Source organism: Nomascus leucogenys, chromosome 16, assembly GCF_006542625.1.
Source record: "Nomascus leucogenys isolate Asia chromosome 16, Asia_NLE_v1, whole genome shotgun sequence".
In the NCBI taxonomy this organism is placed as follows: Eukaryota; Metazoa; Chordata; class Mammalia; order Primates; family Hylobatidae; genus Nomascus; species Nomascus leucogenys.
The window spans coordinates 11,796,136-11,816,899 of NC_044396.1; the positions used below are offsets into that span (position 1 = coordinate 11,796,136).

At 42.9% G+C, this 20,764-nt stretch overlaps 1 protein-coding gene across 1 annotated transcript in view; it reads right to left on the bottom strand.

The window, feature by feature from the left end:
* PTDSS1 (phosphatidylserine synthase 1) overlaps positions 1–20,764 on the bottom strand; it is a 73,276-nt gene that overhangs the window by 45,943 nt on the left and 6,569 nt on the right. Inside the window, exons 2-4 of the mRNA XM_003268333.4 lie at positions 15,805–15,896; positions 5,181–5,225; positions 2,145–2,269 (exon numbers count right to left, since the gene is read on the bottom strand). Coding sequence (XP_003268381.2) covers positions 2,145–2,269; positions 5,181–5,225; positions 15,805–15,896 — 262 coding nt within the window. The remainder of the gene's footprint in view (positions 1–2,144; positions 2,270–5,180; positions 5,226–15,804; positions 15,897–20,764) is intronic.

A 20,764-nucleotide genomic window follows, 5' to 3' on the forward strand; every position in this document is an offset into this window, starting at 1 on the left:
AACTTTCAGTCCCACCTTCCATCCTCCGGGAAGGAGAGCAAGACTGGAGATTGAGTTAAAAATTGATCATGGGGGGCTGGGCGCAGTGGCTGACACCTGTAATCCCAGCACTTTAGGAGGGCAAATCACCTGAGGTCAGGAGTTTGAGACTAGCCTGGCCAACATGGTGAAACCCCGTCTCTACTAAAAATACAAAAATTAGCCAGGCGTAGTGGCAGGCGCCTGTAGTCCCAGCTATTTGGGAGGCTGAGGCAGGAGAATTGCTTGAACCAGGGAGGTGGAGGTTACAGTGAGCCGAGATTGTGCCACTACATTCCAGCCTGGGCAACAGAGCAAGACTCCGTCTTGGAAAAAAAAAAAAATTGATCATGGGCCGGGTGTGGTGGCTCACACCTGTAATTCCAGCACTTTGGAAGGCTGAGATAGGTGGATCACTCGAGGTCAGGAGTTTGAGATCAGCCTGGCCAACATGTTAAAACCCTGTCTCTACTAAAAATACAAAATTAGCCAAGTGTGGTGGTGCATGCCTATAATCCCAGTTCCTCAGGAGGCTGAGGCAGGACAATCACTTGAACCTCGGAGGCCAAGGTTGCAGTGAGCTGAGATCATGCCACTGTGCTCCAGCCTGGGTGACAGAGTGAGGCGCCATCTCAAAAAAAAAAAAAAAGGCCAAATGTGGTGGCTCATGCCTGTAATCCCAGCACTCTGGGAGGCCGAGGCAGGCAGATCATTTGAGGTCAGGAGTTCGCGACCAGCCTGGCCAACATGGTGAGGCCACCGTCTCTACTAAAAATACAAAAGTTAGCCGGGTGTAGTGGCAGGTGCCTGTAATCCTAGCTATTCGGGAGGCTGAAGCAGGATAATCGCTTGAACCTGGGAGACGGAGGCTGCAGTGAGCCGAGATTGTGCCACTGCACTCCAGCCTAGGCAACAAAGTAAGACTCTGTCTCAAAAAAAAAAAAGATCATGCCTATGTGATAGTCTCCATAAAAATCTCTGAACTCTGGGGTTCAGAATTTCCAGGTTAGTGAACACATCCACATGCTGGGAGGGTGGTGTACCCCAACACCACAGAGACAGAAGCTTCTGCCCTCAGGACTCTGCTGGACCTCGCCCTAGGTACCTCTCCATCTGGCCGTTCACCTGTATCCTTTATCATATCCTTTACAATAAGCCGGCAAACTTAATTATTTCCCTGAGTTCTATGAGCCATCATAGCAAATGATCATGCACAAGGAGGATATTGTGGGAACCCCTGATTTGTAACTGATTGGTCAGAAGCACAGGTGACAGCCTGGACTTGTGAGTGGCATCTGAAACGTGGGCAGTCTTATGGGACTGGGCCCTTAACTAGTGGGATCTGATGCTAACTCCAGGTGTCAGGAAAGTTAGAGAACTGGTTAGTGTGGGAAAAACCCACACATCTGGTCACAGAAGTGTTCACCGTCAGTGAAGAGAAAAATAGTTGGTTTTTCCCATATAATTAGTCTCTTCAGTAAAAGCCAAAATACAGTCGTTTTAGCCAAGAATAAATTTTTTTTGTATGGTTTAACAAAAATAATAGTAACAAATGAAATAAACTAATTCATTACAACTGGCCTCTCCGTGGCAAGCAGTGGAGCAGGATCAAGGAATCAGGGTCAGAGAGTGCAGGTGCTGAGGGTGACACTGACAGGTGCAGGGGCAGCCACTGTGACCCAGGGCATGGCCCAACAACATGGGGTGTTGGGGGCACCATGGCAGACCTCGAAGTAGGCCTCACAGATAATTCTACTTTGTTCACTTCACAATAACCCCCAAGTAAGTATTACTATGTCAACTTACAAAAAATGGAATAATCTAACAAGTACTTTGCCCAAATTCCCACAACTACCAAGTAACAGAGGCAGAATTCACACCCAAGGCTGATGATAATGTGTGTGTTCTTCCTCACAGACCCCTTTACGTAATGAGAGGATTTCCTTTCCCCGGACTCTATCACCTGTGGACAACCATGCAACTCAACAACCCTCCCAGAGACCTGGTTTTTAGGTAACTACACAGGAAATGCAGAGAAGGAACAATTTAAAATGTCAAGTCTATTACCTCTTACACCCAAGAAAGAGTCTACCAGTTTCTCCAAGAGGCCACTGACAAGTACATACCATGACATCTGCTTCCCTTGTGGCGTATCGAAGATTTGGATCTAGCCAGTACATTAGAGATTTAACCTGCTCGAAATTCAGGAAGAGTAGGAATACCAGGAACAGGAAGTAGAGCACACTGAGTCCTGAGAGAAACAAAAACATGCTGAAGTTCAGAAGAGATCCAATAGTCAGACACACACGATACAAATTAGACTCGAATGGCATTGCCAAAACCAGACACCAAGATTGCAGCACAGCCTGTCAAGACTCCTCTTATAGTCTGGGATTTCCCTTGATGAGGCAGTCTGATACACAGTCCTAATTCAGATTGAGAGGGGTCAAGAAAACCATCTCTGAGAAACTGATGCTAACTTAGACTGAGACTTGAAGGATCATGAGGCAAAGGATGTGCGGGGTGGGTGTGAGGATTGCACGCAACATTCAGGTAGAGAACAGCGTGCAGGTCGCTTTCCGAAAAGAGAAATGTCTAGGACCCCGTATGTGGCTAGAGCACTGGCAGAGAGGGGAACGGAGCAAGGCGGCCCTGAAGTGACCGTCAGGGCTTAAAGGCCACGGCCAACATTTCAGATATGATTGTAAGTTACGTGGAGAAATAAGATGATCTAGGTAACATTTTAAAAAGCCAACTAAGTGGACTGGAGGAGGGCAAGGCTGGGTGTGGACAGTACTACTGGTGTAAGGTTCAAGAGGTAGCCCAGGGCCACTTATTTGAGACTTACACTCCACATTACCCCATGTAGGCATTATTTTATTGTTCTATCATCTCATAATTGCTATCCTAATAATCACTATGTGTCATTTAAAAAAGAAATGTTAACAATGCACTTTTAGAAGGCAAAAGCCTGTCCAAAACATTTTAGAGAGATTTCAGAAACGATCACCAGGGGTTTTGTGGTTTCTCTTTCTCTTGAACCTGCTGGAATTAGAACGTTTATGTGGGACATTTAGAGACCGTGATACAAATGACCTTGGATCACAGCATCCATCCAAACTTGGCTCAGCACTAATCTCCAATGAGCCACTCCAGAGGAGGGCACGTCCGTGGCTGGAATGAAATCCACTGCAAGCGCTGTAGTGCCAGGCCTTCCAATGGGCACCCCTCTCCCAGGCCTCAGGGAGTTCAAGGGAGGCCTGGGTGGTATGTGGCCAGCCCATAATTGTGCATCCTAGGGCCCAGGGAATGCACATTTTTTAGGCAAGTTGATATGAGAATTGCCTTCAGTTTGCACTTATGCACCACCCATTTTTTTTAACGAATTTTCACCACAAATGCCCCCCACTGTACTTTTTTAATAATTATGATCCTCTTGAATAATTCCATTAGGACAGAAAGAATCTGTGGTGCAGGGATTCTCAATCTGGAGTTCTCGGTTGGGCTTCAAGGTCTGTGAAGCCCTGGACACTATATGCAGAACTGTGCATGGTGAATGTCCATGGGTGCACGCATAGGGAATGGGTCTATCTAGAGGTCTCATCGGATTATCAAAGGGATCCATGCTCCCAAAAGGCTCTTAAGAAGGAAATAAAACTGCTTATTACCTACCATAGATCATTTGAAATAGGAAGAATTCAGATGTGTCCAAATAGCTGAAAATAACTTAAAACTTCAAACAGCACTATTAAATCAACAGGAGGTATGTATGTTATAGCCAGGAGTATCTTTTTGAAAATGTAAATGGAATCAGGTCACTCTGGGAAAAACCCTCCCGTGATTTCCCCCTGCCCTTCATGCCCTGCTCTTTACCCTGGCCCACAGTCCCCATGATTACATCTGTGCCCGATGACTCTCTGACTTCTCTCCTACTCTTCTCCCAGGGCTCACTATACTTGGGCCACACTGGCCTGGAAGTGGTTTCTAGCTGTGGGTCATTTTAGCAGCTTTTCCCCTTGCCTGGGATGCTCCCCTCCCCCAGAATCTTTGCAGGCTTGAATCCTTCTTTGTATGACGGTTTCAGACTTGGCATCACTCCCTCAGGCCTCCCATTACTCCTTAAGCTAAACCAGACACCAGCTCCTGTCACCTCCCCTGGTCTTAACTAGCTTCCTAATAACTTCAGATAGCTGATATTTTTTTGATTACTGATTTGTGTAATAGTTTGTTTACTAGCTGTCCTCTGTCTCCAAGTGGAAGGGCAGCTTCTTGAGGGCAGGCTCCTGTCTGTCTGGTCTTCCCCGGTGGCCTCAGGGCCCAGAGCAGCACCTGTCACACAGCTCACTCAGTGAATGGCTGCTGAGTGAAAAGTTCACCAATCAATTCAGAGAGACTAAGAGTTACCTAGAAGCTCTGAAGGCTGAAAGGAAAATAGGCAGCCTTTAGCAAAATAGCAATTTCTTAGAGTTCTTGAACATTTTTACATAAGATTACATTTTCCAAACCTAAAATAATTCATTTAGTGACTTATTTAGGCCAGATGAAGCCAATATCCAAAGTTTTGCAGATGCATTTTTAAATCTATTTAGGTGATTTCACTATTTAGACTACAAAATCAAGTAAAAATAAGACATCCAATATTTATATGCTTATTTGTAACCCTTAGTTCAAATTAGGGTTCTTTGTCAGAAGTCTTTCTCATTCATAACACTGAAGAAATTGAATTGCTTTGTTTTCATTCCCTTCTAGATGCTCGCAAGACAAATGTGCTCATAGTAGATACTTGGGCTTGCACTAGTAAAAAGCAATATGAAAACACATAAAGGAAACAAGAGATATTTGCTTAAGGAAAACAAGAGATATTTGCTCAAGGAAAACAACAGATATTTGCTTAAGTCAAATCCTGTGTACATTAAGAGACAACAATATAAGGAGGCATGTGGAGTTGAAACAGTTCACGTGTAAGAGAATTTAAGTCATCATCAACACTTTATTTTGTGTCAAATAATTTTAAGAAAACACGTATATTAGGAACATCAAAAAGTAAAAAGCTAGAATAAAGTTTTAACTATTGAGAGTGGCAAGTAAAAGTCTTAAAGTGATAAACAGAAAAAAAGATTAAAAAAATAGAATATTCTTTTACATTGCTAATGTAAACTCACCAAAAACCATTCGCCATAAGGCTGGATGAGGTCGAGTGAACGGACCTGCAGATAAATAACATTATAAAGTTAGAATGAACTGGTTTCAGAAGGCTAAAACTTAAGGTGCTACTGATCTCCATACAGATAACAAGAAGAAAAACCTCTCTACTGTTAAAAGTTTTTTTTTTTTTTCTACATAAACACTTTGAGGTCAAAGTTTGGTTGAAATGTTTTCTCCACATTATAACAACTGTCACCACAGTCATCACAGGCACCACTCTCCACAACAGAGATTTTTTTAAAGCTTTGTCTTGAGAAGTCAGAACATAATTTCCCATGGAAACGATGTTGTAATAGTGAGTGGGTCACCAGGCTAGGCTTAAGTGTGTGTGATACATATTGTACCTTAACAAGTAAAATGTCCCAGCTGCCCAGGAGCTCCAGGGAAAGAGGTTCTGGACAGCACAGTCATCATCATGTGTGTGCGTCTGCGTGTGTGTGTGTGCGTGTGTATGCGTGTGTGCGTGCATGCGTGTGTGTGTGTGTGTGTGTGTGTGAGAGAGAGAGAGACTGAAAAATAACAGAGGAAAAAGAAACACCATATGGCTTTTGATTATGACCTGTGCTGACAAAACACCTCTGACATGGCAATCCAGTTCAGACACATGCAGATTCCACACAACTGAAACAAAAGTCTCATAGGACAAAACTTTCCCTTACCACAAGTGATACGTCAATACTTTCTCTTTTTTCATTAAAAAAGCAGAAGAGGGAGAAGAAAGCAAGCTGAGCCTTGACCTTACACCTCACAGCTATGGAAAAGCACCATTCTGGTGAGTACCTGTTCTGTGCGGGGCTGCCAACACTTTGAACAGCCTTCCTACACTTGCAGAATTTCCAACTTTATGAATCCCATGTCCCCAGGAGAGACACCAGAGCTTGTTTCCCAGCCTTCTTTATAGGTAGGGCTTGGTGTGCAGTGGCACTTGTGCCAGGCTTGGCCTCAGGAGCTAGTGACAGTAAAGGGAGTAGGCACAGCTCTCCTCTCTCTCTGTTTCTCTAGCCCTGGCCAGTAGGGGCAGTAGGCAGGTGGTGGCCATCCAAAGTGGCACTCCCTTAGAATCCATTGCAGAAGTGACACTGGGGCAGACCATAGCCCAGGCTCGCTGGGGTTTCCTCCTTAGAACAGTTCTGGGGGTGGTGCCTGTTTCTGGAAGCTCAGACTATGGCTGGTTTCCAAGCAAGCCTATGACACTGTGAGCCACTCCTAGTCTTTAACAGGCTCTTTAATGAGCACAGTCAGCTTCTGTTGCTTGCAATCTTGAATTCTATCTGAGGCAAACATTCCACTGTAATTTTTATTCCTCAATTCATTCTAAAATCATCTATATATTCTTAAAAAGACCACATTGAAACATATTTTAACTACTTTCTTTTGATGAGTCAAGTTCTTCTTATGAAAATCAGTTACAAGTACCCCCCACCATTCAAATCTATCAGTTCCTAGGTGGCAGTTTGGATGGTGAGTTTGGTTCATGAGAGACTCTGCTTTATCCAAATGCGTTTGCGTTTGGTTCCTGCGTTTTGGATGGCAGGTAGTGAGAACTCAGATGGTTAGGGGTTTATTGAAAATTCATCTAAATCTGTTTGATTTCTGAGTTCTAATAGTGAGGGCTCAGACAGTGAGGAATACCTATATTCCTTTTCAAAATCAGCTGCTTCTTTCTCAGAAAGTCAGTGAAGGTTATAAACCAGGATCCCCCGCCAGGTAATGTGACACCGTCACCTTTTGTCAAGTCATTGGGAAACTCATGGCTACAATTATCATCTTTTAAGTTATTTTCACTTCCAAATGCTCCTCTTTACTCATGGTAGGCGATAGCTCTTGGCTCGTCACCATAACTGACTTCTGTATTTTGGTGGCTGCCTGGCTTACCGATATTACTTCATCTATAACATTAACCTTTTAGACATAAAATGGGACATCAGGTTTCTGTATAGTTTCCTCTTATAAGGTTCAACTCTAAAACTGTATGACCTATTATTTGGCTTGTGACAAAATCAGCACTTAAAAATCCTATAATGTTATTCTCAAGAGCAATCATAATGACAAGAGTCAGCAGTACCTTCCTGAGCACTTACTATGCACCAGGCTGTGGAATGAGACACCCCCATACAGTGTCATAAGGACTCAGTGACAAAGGTGTCATAATTACTCCCACTTTACAGATAAGGGTACTGAGGCAGAGGAACCTGCTCGGGGTCATGCAGCTCATGGAGTCCACCTTAGTTCCATCAGAGCCTCCTGTGTCACCAGGCTGAGTCGTGAGGAGCACCTGGGGACTTTCCTATGAACTTTCACAGAACTGGGTCGGCTCAGGAAGAGGAGAGGGTTACAGAGGGTGTCTGAGGGTTGAGCCCGGACTGATTTCAGAACCAGGAGAGTGAGGGGAAAGAAACAAGCTAGGAGTGTTTAGAGCTGATGCAACAGAGAGAAAGGCATGGCGCAGGCTTTACCGTAATGTGGAACTGATAAGCAGGCTCAGGAAAAGCAAGACCAGGGAAAGGGCAGGGAACTGATAGCTCTGGAGATAAAAGCCAGGGACCACCCTAATCCAGGGAGGTGGGAACCACTGGTAACTTTTGCCTACAAAAGGTGAGATAAGGCCCTGGAACATAAGGTGACCCTTTCAGTAACTAACTTCAAAACCCAGTCTAGGTTTGATTTCAACCATCAAATCTGCCGCCCTGCAAGTGTGAGCCTTGTCATAACTGCCCATTGCCTCCTGAGAAGAAACTGAATTTTTTAAAGTGGTATTTTAAAAAGTACATTTTAGTAGCATTATATACTAACAGTGCAATCTTTACTGTCAGACAACAGTACTGCTAAAAGTATCATTTTACTTTAAAAAAAAAAATCGAGGATGAGGCTGGCGTGTTCTAGATTATAAATCCTGATACTTATGCTCACTAGGTTACTTGCACCTGGCTACTCCAGTCAAGTCACCCTTGCAGAGCTTAAGGGTGTATGTGCCAGGGGTGGGGACACAACTGAGGAGGAGCCCCGCCTTCCACAGCATCACCGGCCCGGCATGAGCCCCACCTGTAGCATACTGTGAACGTTCATGTCATCTCAATGCCTTCCCCACAGATCTTATTTCCCAACAGACTATTGACTACTTTTTCAGTGGTCTTGTAAAGGCAGGCTTCCTTTTCCTCTCTGACCATTGTTATGGTTCTGAGGTTATTAGAAGGGCTCAGCCTCAGGGCTGCTTTCCACAGGAGTTCCTACTCCTTATCTTTGCTTTATATGGGATTTGATAAAAGCTGCCTGGGAGAATTTGGATCTGTGGTTTGGTTACTTACTCTCTTACTTATGTTGGAGAATTGGAGAAGACTTCTTAGGGCAGTGGTGCAGCAACAAATGGTGGGTTTTGGTTTTCTTATGAGGGACACTTAAAAACTATGTGTTTTATTTATCGTTCCTTCCACCTAGAACACACCATTTTTTCTTTTTTGTTTTTTTAGACAAGTCTCACTCTGTCACCTAGGCTGGAGTGCACTAGCACGATCTCAGCTCACTGCAGGCTTCGATCTTAGCTCACTGCAGGCTTCGTAACCCAGATTCAAGTGATTCTCCTGCCTCGGCCACCCTAGTAGCTGGGATTACAGGCATGTGCCACCACGCCCAGCTGATTTTTGTATTTTTAGTAGACACAAGGTTTCACCATGTTGGCGAGTCTGGTCTCAAACTCCTGACCTCAAGTGAACCACCCACCTCAGCCTCCCAAAGTGCTGAGATTACAGGTGTCAGCCACCGCGCCTGGCCTAGAATACATCATTTTCAATCAGATATCAAGAGCAAGGTTAATTCCAAAAGAAATAGAAACCAAATGTCTTCATCATGAGAAGAGCTAGCATTTTAAAATCTACGTCAGAAATTAGAAAATAAGATCATTGCCTGACTCACCAGAAACAGTTATACCTATAAAAAATTAAGTTCACAGGACTTCACCTTAGGGAAATATAATTATTTTAATAAAAATCAGACATTGCCTGTCCAACAGCTAACATTTGTATCCTCAGGCCAGAGGCCCCCTGGCAGACCCTGTTAGTCAGCTTCTCCTTTTAATTATTATTAGTTAGAGTTCTTCTAGGAAAATTTGAGAAGGTGAAAAAAATGATCTCTAGGCAACTTTCAAACTTACGGAAAAGAAAATTGATTGATTGATTGATTGACTGATTTGAGATGGAGTATTGCTCTGTTGCCCAAGCTGGAGTGCAGTGGCGCAATCTCGGCTCACTACAACCTCCGCCTCCCGGGTTCATGCAATTCTCCTGCCTCAGCCTCCTGAGTAGCTGGGCTTACAGGCATGCGCCACCCTACCTGGCTAATTTTTGTATTTTCAGTAGAGACGAGGTTTCACCATGTTAGCCAAGCTGGTCTTGAACTCCTGACCTCAAGTGATACACCCGCCTTGGCCTCCCAAAGTGCTGGGATTACAGGCGTGAGCCACTACACTGGGCTGGAAAATTTTTTTTTTTACAAAAAGTAGTGAAGCAGGGGACACAGGATGGAAGGAGAAAGGAACTTTTTGTTTTTAATTTAGAAGATGGTGACCTTTTGGACCACTTTTAAACATCAAGGAGACATGATTACCATTATCTTAGCAAAGAGAAGTCAAATGACACAGAAGGACAAACAATGATAAACTCAGGAAAAATAAGAAATACTAGTTTTTCACTCTCCTCGAAGACCGTAAAAAAGTGCTGAGTGCAGCCAGGTGTGGTGGCTCATGCCTGTAATCCCAACACTTAGGGAGGCCGAGGCAGGCGGATCACCTGAGGTCAGGAGTTCGAGACCAGCCTGGCCAACATAGTGAAATCCCGTCTCTACTAAAAATACACACACACAAAAAATTAGCTGGGTGTGGTGGCATGCACCTGTAATCCCAGCTACTCAGGAGGCTGAGGCACAAGAATTGCTTGAGCCTGGGAGGTGGAGGGTGCAGTGAGCCGAGATTGTGCCACTGCACTCCAGCCTGGGCAACAGAGTGAGACTCTGTCTCAAAAAAAAAAAAAAAAAAAAAAAGGGCCGAGTGGTGTTTCTCTTGCAGACAACAAAAGGAAAAAAAGAGAGCTTGTTCTGTGAACTTTTTTCCAGGTGGATTTATTATTTAATTCAGCATATATTCATGAGAAGTTACTGTGGGCCAGGCACTTGAAGTACAGATAAGGCTAGGCTGGTTTTGGGGGCATGGTAAGGTGGAAAGGGGATGAACATCAGTTAAAGGGAGTTCTCAGAAGCAGGAAATGTATGCCAGAAGGTCGCCCGTTGAAAGAAATCTCCAGCCAACTGGAGACTCAAATAGGTTTCTAAATTTCACTCCAGTGATACGGTGGTATAGTTAAAATTATACATACACTTGAGTGTCAGTTGCTATAATGGGATGAAGGTAGCAATTAAAACATTTTTGTAAGGAAGCCAAAAGAGAATGAAGAGGAGAACTGAAGAGGCGAAGAGGGCAGGAGAGAAGTGTAAAAGCGGACATCAGACCCTCTCCTTCCCCTGCTCTCACTGCCAGCCCTCTCCCTCCACATCTGCTTATGGAACTGAATGAAAGAACTCTGGGACCTAATCCTGCCACTCACCCTGTTGATTGTCACACAAAATTTTGTTTGAGTGTCCACTCCTCTGCCATATAGCTCGGGGTGGATTCTAAACCAGCGGAGGTAATCCTAGTCCCCTGTCATTCTTCTAGCCAACAAATATCTGTTGAACACCTACTCCTCTACACACTATAAATTTCTGTCCTTGGAACTGGTTGAGAAGAGACATGTGGCCCAATCCTAGTCAAAGACATGTAAGTGTGCTGGAGGATTGCTAGAAAAGGGGTCTCTACTCAAGTAAAGACACACGAGAAGAGATGATCTCTTCATCTGCTGGCCATTGCTTGCCACTACATGGCTGGCACTACAGGAGCTGTCTCAAGGCCAGCAGGGCAGACTGCAGCCTAGAAGATGGCAGAACAGAAAGGGGTAAAGAAGCTGGGTCTTCACAGGTCACTGAGTTGCTGAATAAGCCAGTCTGCCAACTACCCTATCTCAGAACATCTTGTTACGTAAGAAAATAACGAATTTCCTTAGTGTTTAAGCCATTTTGAAATGTGTTTTCTATCACTTGCAGCCAAAAGCATCCTGACTATTATAAAGCCCTATGGAGAAAGTAAGAGGTCTTTTTTGTTATTTAGACTCTACAAAAAGAATCACAAGGCTCCCTTCCTGTAGAAGTTGACCAAGTCTACCACATAGATAACATACATGAACTCACACATACATGATGAGACAAATGGACACAATCCACTTTTGGCCTATACACAGCCGTGCAGGGCAGCATTTACCAGGTCAAGGATAAATGCATTTCAAGTTGCCAAAAAATTGTTCCGGACATGCTATCCACTGCAGGCACTTCCCCAAAACTGTCTGTGAAGGAGAGGGCAAGTTTGGGCTCCATTTTTCCTATTCATTTTCATTACTTGATTTGAGAATATGTGCCAAGGGTGGGGAGAATGGAAAATAAGGGGACAAGACTGAGTGTGAAGGGGCATGTACACTCCACTCACAGAGACAGCCGTTCAGCGTGGGCTCCTGGGGAGGCCTGTGGCCTGAGAGCGGGCTCTAATAGGGGAGGCCACGCACCTCAGGGGCACCCTGCCCAGGGCCCTCCCAACTCCCCACCATCTCCACTGGCACCTTCCAAAGCCATCCCTAATTTGAAAATATTCAATAACCTTCTTTCATGTGGAAAAGTTAGTTTTACTACTCTTAGGTAAGGTATGAATAAACAGATCTTTAGAAAACAAACAACGTAAACACAGTATGTTTGCTATATACACGTGGCTTCAAGAGAATCCAAGTTCTCCCTTTGCTGACTAATGTCCCAATCCCTCCTGCACAGGACACTGAATGGCCATCCTCCTTGTTTATACCTTCTATACCTATCTGAAACCTTATTTTTGGCATGGTCTGCCTTTCGGTGAATGGTGTGTGTGTGTGTGTGTGTGTGTGTGCGCCCGGGAGGAGGAGAAAGGATGGTAGGGCAGAAATAGAGTGGAAACAGGAGACAGTTGGAAGGCTCAGATCAATGTGTCAGCTCCTGCCAGTCACAGACAACACATGGGCAATGGAGGAGCATCAGCTCAGTCACCACCCACCTCCTTTGTGGGATGCAAAGCACGCTAGGTCCAGGCCAACTAAGATCCCACCCTGGGGGAAAAGACAAGCCAGAGACTGACAGAAAAAAAGAGAAACAGGAGGAGACAGAAACATATTATGGAGAAAGCCAGAGATAAAGCACATCACAATGGACCTAATATGAGATATGACCAGAGCAGCACTGGGGAAGGGAAATGCACAGCTGGGGCCCTGCCAGCAGGCTGACATCAAAGGCTGGGGGACATGGTGGCACGTTTCAACCTTCTCACTGGTAAACTGAGCTGGCTAAACTAGATGAGCTCTGTGGCTCCTCCTTCCTTTGTGTGTATCACAAAGTCCATGCAGCCAGGATAAGAAAATCAAGCTTCAGTTTTATCTTTCCAGAATCAAAACAAAAGCACAGTCCCACAATGAGAGATTGAGCAGCTGAAGTCAACTTTGAAGATTAGAGGACTTCACTGGGGAACAGAGGCAAAGCCAGAAGTCACACAAAGTGTTACATCAAATAGATTTAATCCCCTAACCTTCAGTGCCTTTGGTACCTCAAGAAAAACATCTGCTAATGAAGCCCCAATACTCAGCTCCTGCTAAAGACTTAGAGAAGGGACGGCTGTAAAAATCACAGCTATTGAGAGACTAATCTTTTAGAATCCTCACACTTCTAAAACAGCTCTGGGCTCAGAAACAGCAAATTTTTCATAAGGAGTCAGAAAGAAACCTTCAAAGCCATGAAAAAGTAACCCTTGAGAACTAAGCAACAAATAACACTGGTCAAGGAAAGCTGAAGACTTAAAGAACAGACCTGATACCTTTGCACTGATCAGTTTCCTGAGGACATATGCACGTATCATGCTCTGATTGACTGATAAGGGAACAAAAAGACAGGACAGAGGACATAAGAGAAAAGTAGGAATAGAGGGCACAGACCAATAATGGTCATGGCATTGATTGATGACAAAGAAGGAGGCAGCAGATCACGGGATACAGAAGGCAGAATGGCTGAGGGGAATGGGGAATAAACTGTCACTACCATCTGAATAGTCACCTAGTCATGTTTTAGAGGCTCCAAATGTCTGCTTTGGTGGTGGTCAGCCTTGTGTTGGTATGTAACCTGAGATAGAGTTCGCCATTTCCTTGCTTTGAGCTGTATTCTTAGGCCACCTTTGTATGGAAAGTGCTCAGGGAACCCACCCTTGGCTGGCAGCTTATGCCATATACAATATGGCACTCTTGAATGACAGGAGGGTCTACATAGGACCCAAGCAATCCTCTAACCTAAAATTCAACGAGAGGGAAGGGAAAGTTGGCAAATAGCCAAAAAGCAGTTTGAAATCAGGGATTTTTTTTGGCAAATTTGATAGCAGGAATCCCAGCTGCTCAGACAGCTGAGGATGGAGGACTGTCTGATGCCAAGAGTTTAAGACCAGTCTGCGCAACATAGTGAGGCCCTATCTCTATCTACAAAAAATATAAAAAATTAGCTGGGTATGGTGGTGTATTCCTGCAGTCCCAGCTGCTCAGGAGGCTGAGGCAGAAGGATTGCTTGAGCCCAGGAGTTTGAGGATGTAGTGCCCCATAATCACACTTGTGAATAGCTATTGCACTCCGGCCTGGGTAACAGAGCAAGACTCCATCTCTAAAAATTTTTTTAAAAAAATTGAAAATTCTATAGCAGGGTCAATACCCCTTTATTCCATGAATTACCCATATTATGCACAACTTGTCTTTATACCATGATAATTGTGCATTACCAGAACCATCAATCCTTATGGAAAAGCCAAACTACATTTGACATATCTGCATAAGGTATGCAGATTTTCATTAAAAAATTCTTTTTAACCTAAAAGCTTGAGTGGTTAGAGAGCTAAACTCAGCTCCCAAATAACTTGGCTATGTAGAACAATTCATTCTCTGAGAGTTCAGAGTCATGGTTTTATCAGCATGATTATTATGCTAGTCTGCTACATAATAAAACCACTACGTTCTCGTAAATACAGTGCTACATATGAGTCTGCCTCCAGAGCAATGCTCCTAACTACGATGGAAAACTCAGGTTGTTATTATTATTATTATTATTATTATTATTATTATTATTATTTTGAGACGGAGTTTCACTCTTGTTCCCAGGCTGGAGTGCAATGGGTGATCTTGGCCCACTGCCACCTCCGCCTCCTGGGTTCAAACGATTCTCCTGCCTCAGCTTCCCAAGTAGCCGGGATTACAGGCAGGTGCCACCATACCTTGCTAATTTTGTATTTTTAGTGAGATGGGGTTTCTCCATGTTGGTCAGGCTGGTCTCGAACTCCTGACCTCCGGTGATCCGCCCACCTCGGCCTCCCAAAGTGCTGGGATTACAGGCGTGAGCCACTGCACCCAGCTATTTTTTCTACTCTATCTTCTAGATGACTCGTGTCTCAAAAAATAGGACCAAATTCCACTGCCAGCATCTTAGGAAGCCTGAAGGCCTTGACATGGAACATTTCCAGGTAGCATCTGAGAACATTCATAATGAGCTTCTTATATTACACATGATAGCCTACTGAATAGCATGAGCGGTTACAAAAGAAATGCATCTTAAAGCATGATATTTAAAACCCGAGTAGGGCCGGCCCATGGAGAATAACCCCTAAGAAAGACTGGAACAATTTCCAAATGTCATAAGTATTAAAAAAAAAAAAAAAATAGAAGACAAGAGTGAGTGTTTAGACGTGGCTACGGCAAACAAGTAGAGAATATTCTAGTGGAAAGGTACTGAAAGGGAATAAGAAAAAAGAAAACAACTTTTAAGGAAGAATTTGGAGGAAAGGGATGAATTGTGAGCATGGCAGAACACCAAACTTGCTTTTCAAACAAAAGCTTTACCTCACTCACTCCATAATCATGATGGGGGTAAAATTCACAGAAATCATGGTCTTTTTTTCCTGCTGATGAAAATTCATATCCTAAATGCATAATCAGCAAAGTTTATGGTGATAAAAGATCACTTGGGACAACTTATTTAAGTAATACTCATTACAGCATTGACCCTGTCCTTAGCAAAAAGGAAGAACTCAGCAGTAATGGAGTATTTTATGACTCAACTGATAATAACAAAAACAGCAACAAAAAGAACCACACTTATTGAGAGCTTATAATTTGTCAGTCATGTTCATAGTGTTTAACGTGCACCCATTTAGTTAACCCTCACAACCGTACCTGTCTGCTATCTCCATTTTATAGAAGGAAATTGAAGCATTCTCAGCACTTTTAGGAGGCTTCCCTGGGGCTAGAAGTGGCAGAATGGGCAGTCTGCCTCCAGAGCCTGTGCCCCTAACCACTACACAAAACTCAGATTATTTCTTCACTCCATCTTCTAGACGACTCACATCTCAAATAAACCAGAAAGGCACAATATAAGAGAAATGTGGTAATGCATGACATTACTTACCATTGGGGAAAGCTAACACACTGATGATAAGAAAGAAGAAAATAACAGAGAGGATGCCTCTCCAGATGTTGTCTTCTGGAACAGAGTCATCCCTGAAAATAGAAAAACAACATTGAGCATTTACTTTCAGATCCAAATTGAAAACCTAGAGGAAGGAAGACTTCCATGTTCTAAAAACTGGGGGACTGCTAGATGTATGACAGGATTGAACATAGGTTCTGCAATAAGAGATTATACAGATCATACAATAATTCTTAGATCATTATATGTCCAAACGGCACTAACAAAGTAATGCTGACTGTTAATTTCATAGACCTGATTATAAAACCAGACTACATAATCAGACACACTTTACCTTCCAGTGAAGGGCACTTTTAATAGACACCTAACAATTGAATATCTGCCCAGAGGTTATAAATGTGGCCCTCAAAATGCCAGCCTGATCTTTACTAGGGTATCTGTGATGCCTCCTGGCTTAGGTAGGGAGGCCCAACATCCAATTTCCAGGCACACTAGTTTTTACTTAAGAATGGCTGCACACTGAGGGCACACAATGTCCTCATTCAGACTGACATCACATTATTGACATTGGGAATGATGATGACAACAGTAATAGCTCCCATTTATCTATCTACTGTGTGCCAGGCACTGACCAAGCAGTTTATAAACATTATCCCTAATGATCACAAGTTTGCAAAATGGAAGTATTATCAACCACATTTTACAAAATGAGGTTGCAAAACTTCAGAAAGATTAAGTAACTTGCCTGAGGTCATGTAGGTAAAACGTTGCTAAGTTGGCATTCAAAACCAGGTCTGCTAGACACTGAAGACAATGATTGTTCCCCCAAGCCAAGCTGTCTCATGAAAAAATGATCCGTCATCCTAAATCAGCCTGACTTATGTTAGAGGCACAGGGTTGGTATAAAAGACATTGACAGGACACACAATATGTAGGTTACAAATTAAAAGCAAGGCTGAAATTAACAACTGTTGCATGGGAAAAGAAGGCTGATTCTGTAACTCATACTTTATAATAAATATATTCTGGAAGATTCAAAAAATTAAAATTAAAGATTCAAAAAATTTTAAAAAATACTGGAATTGGAGAATTAAAAAAACAAATGAACCTCAAAACAAAACAAACAACAATCATGAAGTGGTAAATTCACATGGCAAAGAAATCAGTAACAAAATTGAAGGAAAAGAGGTAAACTTGGGGAAAAAAATTTATAACTCATATCAAAAGACTAATTTCCTTAATATGCAAAGCATTTTCCCCAAAATCAACTAACAGGAAGAACAACAAATGAACACAGAAAAACAAACAGAAAAACGGGCAAAAGATATGAAGTTTGTTCATAAAGTAAAAAAATCTAAATAGAAAAATGGGCAAAGCATATGAAGAGTTTGTTCAGAGAGTAAAAAATCTAAGGCTCTCAGAAGTGAAAAGATGGTCAACCTCACTCATGGTAAGTTAAAATAGAGACTGTTTTTAAAATCTACCTTATTGATAAAGGTAAAACTTTAATGACTGAGCTGGGGAGGATATGAAGAAACAGGTAAATAGGCATGTTCATACAATGCTGGTAGCAGTATAAATAAATCACTTTTATGGAGGGCAATTTGGCAATATTTTAAGTCTACAAATGCATATGCTCTGTGACTCAGCAATTTTACTTTCAGGTATTTATCCTTTAGATAAACTCTCATTCATGCAAAAATGACTATATCCCAGATTGTTCACTATGGCATTACATGTATTCTTAAAAGTTGGAAGCAATCGAAATGTCCACCAAAAAGAGACTGAGTAAAGAAATTATGGTCCAGTCTTGCGATGGAAAGCTGGGCAGCCATTGAAAAAAACAAGGAAGCTTTTTAAGAATCAACTGATTCATAATAACTTAAAAGATATCATTAAGTAAATAAAGCAAATTGCAGAATAGTAGGTATAATAAGCAACTAGTTGTGCAAAACAAGGTGGGGGAATGTGTATGGGTATGTAGCTTATAATTTACGCTTATACCTGCATAGCACGTCATTGGAAATCCACCCAAAAAAATGGTGACACTGGTTTTCTCTAAAGAGGAAAAATGAAAGGCTGGGGAGAAGTATGGAGAGAAGTATTCACCACATACCCTTTGATGTATCTTGGATTTCAAGCGACGTGAGTACATCATTCTCTTTAAAAACATTAACTAAAATTTTAATTAACGGGTTATTAACCACAAATAAATGGCTACGGCAAATCAGTAAATTAGTCTCTATTTAAAATTATCTACCAATCAAAATGCTTGAAAGGGTACATCAGCACTAAATTTATAACTAAATGGGTAATACATTAGGATATAAAACCAATGAAATGGCAGTTTTGTAAATTTTGAGCAATTTTATTAGAAAAAGAGGATCAAACGGATGGCCTAGTTTCAGAGGGGGTAAAACGTTGATTAAACGGAATAAAATAGCAGTTGGGTCTGAAAAGTTGGCAGTTTTATATTTGTCTAACTAGGAAAAAATGTATTAATGAAAGACAGTGAGGTCTTTGGATAAACTGAAAACATGCAGTATGGGAAGATCAAACTTCTGCAATGAAAGATTAGGGGATAGGAGAGTGAGTTTACGAAGCCATGTGAGTCCTATCAGACTAAAGTCCCCAATGTCACACCCTACTGTGAGTTTCGAGAGCAGAGAGGGTGTCCCCACCTCATCTAGAACAGCCCCTTACCAGTCTGTGGTGGTGGTACACAAAAAGAACAGAAAGCCTAACAAGTGAGGATGCCAAACTCCCCTCTGGCCACAGGGCAACCTGAGCACACAGGGCCATTCTGTAAGGTCTGGTGTGAGTCCCTCCTCTCTGAACCCCGAATAATCCAGAGACTTAACCACATGCTGAGGTTTCCACAGTTAATCATGAAGCAGAACTTGGCTGCAAAGTACACATGAGTGGACCCCAAATGAGGGACAAGATCCAGTATCCATGGACGGCCACTATATTCTAGTGGCTTTGCATGTTAGCGCTCTGAATCTTCATAACACTCTAAAGCAGGAAATGATCATAATCTGCATTTTACTGATAGGGCCTGGCCCCAAAGTACAAGCTTTTTCCCCTACAGGAGGCCATACAGTGCAGTGACTGGTACAGGCTGGGGCCAGACCACCAGCCTGTGTGACCTTGGGCAGATTACTTAACCTCTCAGTGCCCCAGTTTCCTCCTCAGTAAACAGAGGATGGTAATAGTTCTACCTCATAGGGTTGTGTGAGGATTAAATAACTTAAAACATGTAAAGCACTTAAAACAGTGCCTGGCACAGAGGAAGTGTCCGTAATTATGAGTTCACAACGTTTAAATGCCCTTCATTTATGTCCACTCATTCCTTCATCTAGTTAATACCTGTCATTGGGTAGGGACTCTTTGAGGTCTGAGATGAAGAGACATAGCCCTTATTCTTGAGTGGATCAAGATAAAAAAGGACAATGAGACATTATCTTAGTATAGCCTTGCCCTGAAGGAAATGTTTTTCATACATAGAACTGTCTCTGACAAACCTCAAAAAAGCCCAGGTATTCACCTGTGATTGGCCCCTTGGTGGGGTTGTAATTGTCTCCTATGGCTTTGTGAGGCTGCAGTGTGGTTCCTGCTTCTCAGGAAAGATCATGACTTGTGGTCTGGGCTGCCCAATCCTCATCTTGACTCTTCCTGGCCTAAGGGTACTTGCTCAACTAAGACATTTCAGTTCACAGCAACAAAAAATATGAAGACTTACAGCTTTCAATTGTGATGCTGTGACACCGCCTTGACTTCTTTCCTGGGTCTACTGCAGCTACTAAACAAAATGCCCCAGTCTGCAGTGCCCTGAACACTCCAAAGAACTTTCACAGCTGGTGTTTTATTTAACTGTTCCACAGTTCTGTGGGGGAAGGCAGAGCCAATATTACCTTTGTTTGAAGGATGAGGAAAATTAAGCTCTTGGTTTATCTTGCCCACAGTCACACACAAATAGAGGCAGAGTGGAAGTAGATATGAGGGCTTCTGGAATGCTGTCTGTAGGTCAAGGTTGCTATTATACATTCTCCAATAAGGACACAAACAGACAAGCTTAGGGAGGCAAAGTCTTCCTCGCTCTCTGCTAAACTTAGGAGGTGCTCCAGCATAGCACTGACCACATATTGTGAAAATACCAAATGTACAGATTAAAATAAGAAAGCTCCCCAGGGCACAAGTCCCACCTCATTTCCCCAAGGTAGCTCTGGTGCCTGGCACAATGCCCTGACACACAGCAGGCATCCACCTGCCATAGTAGGTGGCAAGAATGAGCAAGATGATAAGACAGAGTAGGCCAGTGACTCAGGTAACATGAGGGGGGAGTCTCAGCCTGACCCACAGGGTCCACTGGCAGCGACTTCCCTCTCCCCTTGCAGAGTGTTGGCTACAGAGGGCTATTGAGACCATTAGCAAATATCTAAATTCCCAATCAAGTTTTCAAACACCTTGGCTTCTTCTGCAGAGCATTGTTTCAGCTAGGATAGGGAACTACCCAAAGAGACAAAGTCTTAACAGCAGGAAGTATCAGGAAAGCCCTGAGTTTAAAAAAAAAAAAAAAAAGTTTGCACTCCAAAGAATTTCTGGACTCCGACTCCGATTCTGTCTCAATTTAATATTTGAGTACAGGAATTTGACCAGAGGGGTGGTAACTTCAGGAAACCAAAGCAAACTCCATTCACTTGCCTACAATCTTTCAGACAAGTCTTTCTCCCTGGGGTCAGGCAGCCAGGAATATCTAAACTTTATTATGATTCCCAAGGTTTCTAGGTTAATTGTCCCTCTCCCCCTCCCATCTTCTCCCTCATTACCTTTAATATGAGTCCTTGAAATAAAGACCTATAGGTTCATGTTTAGACGAGTCACTGTTAAGGATCATCTCTCCCAACAAAAAGTTTAATCCCAGGTTACATGGTAGACC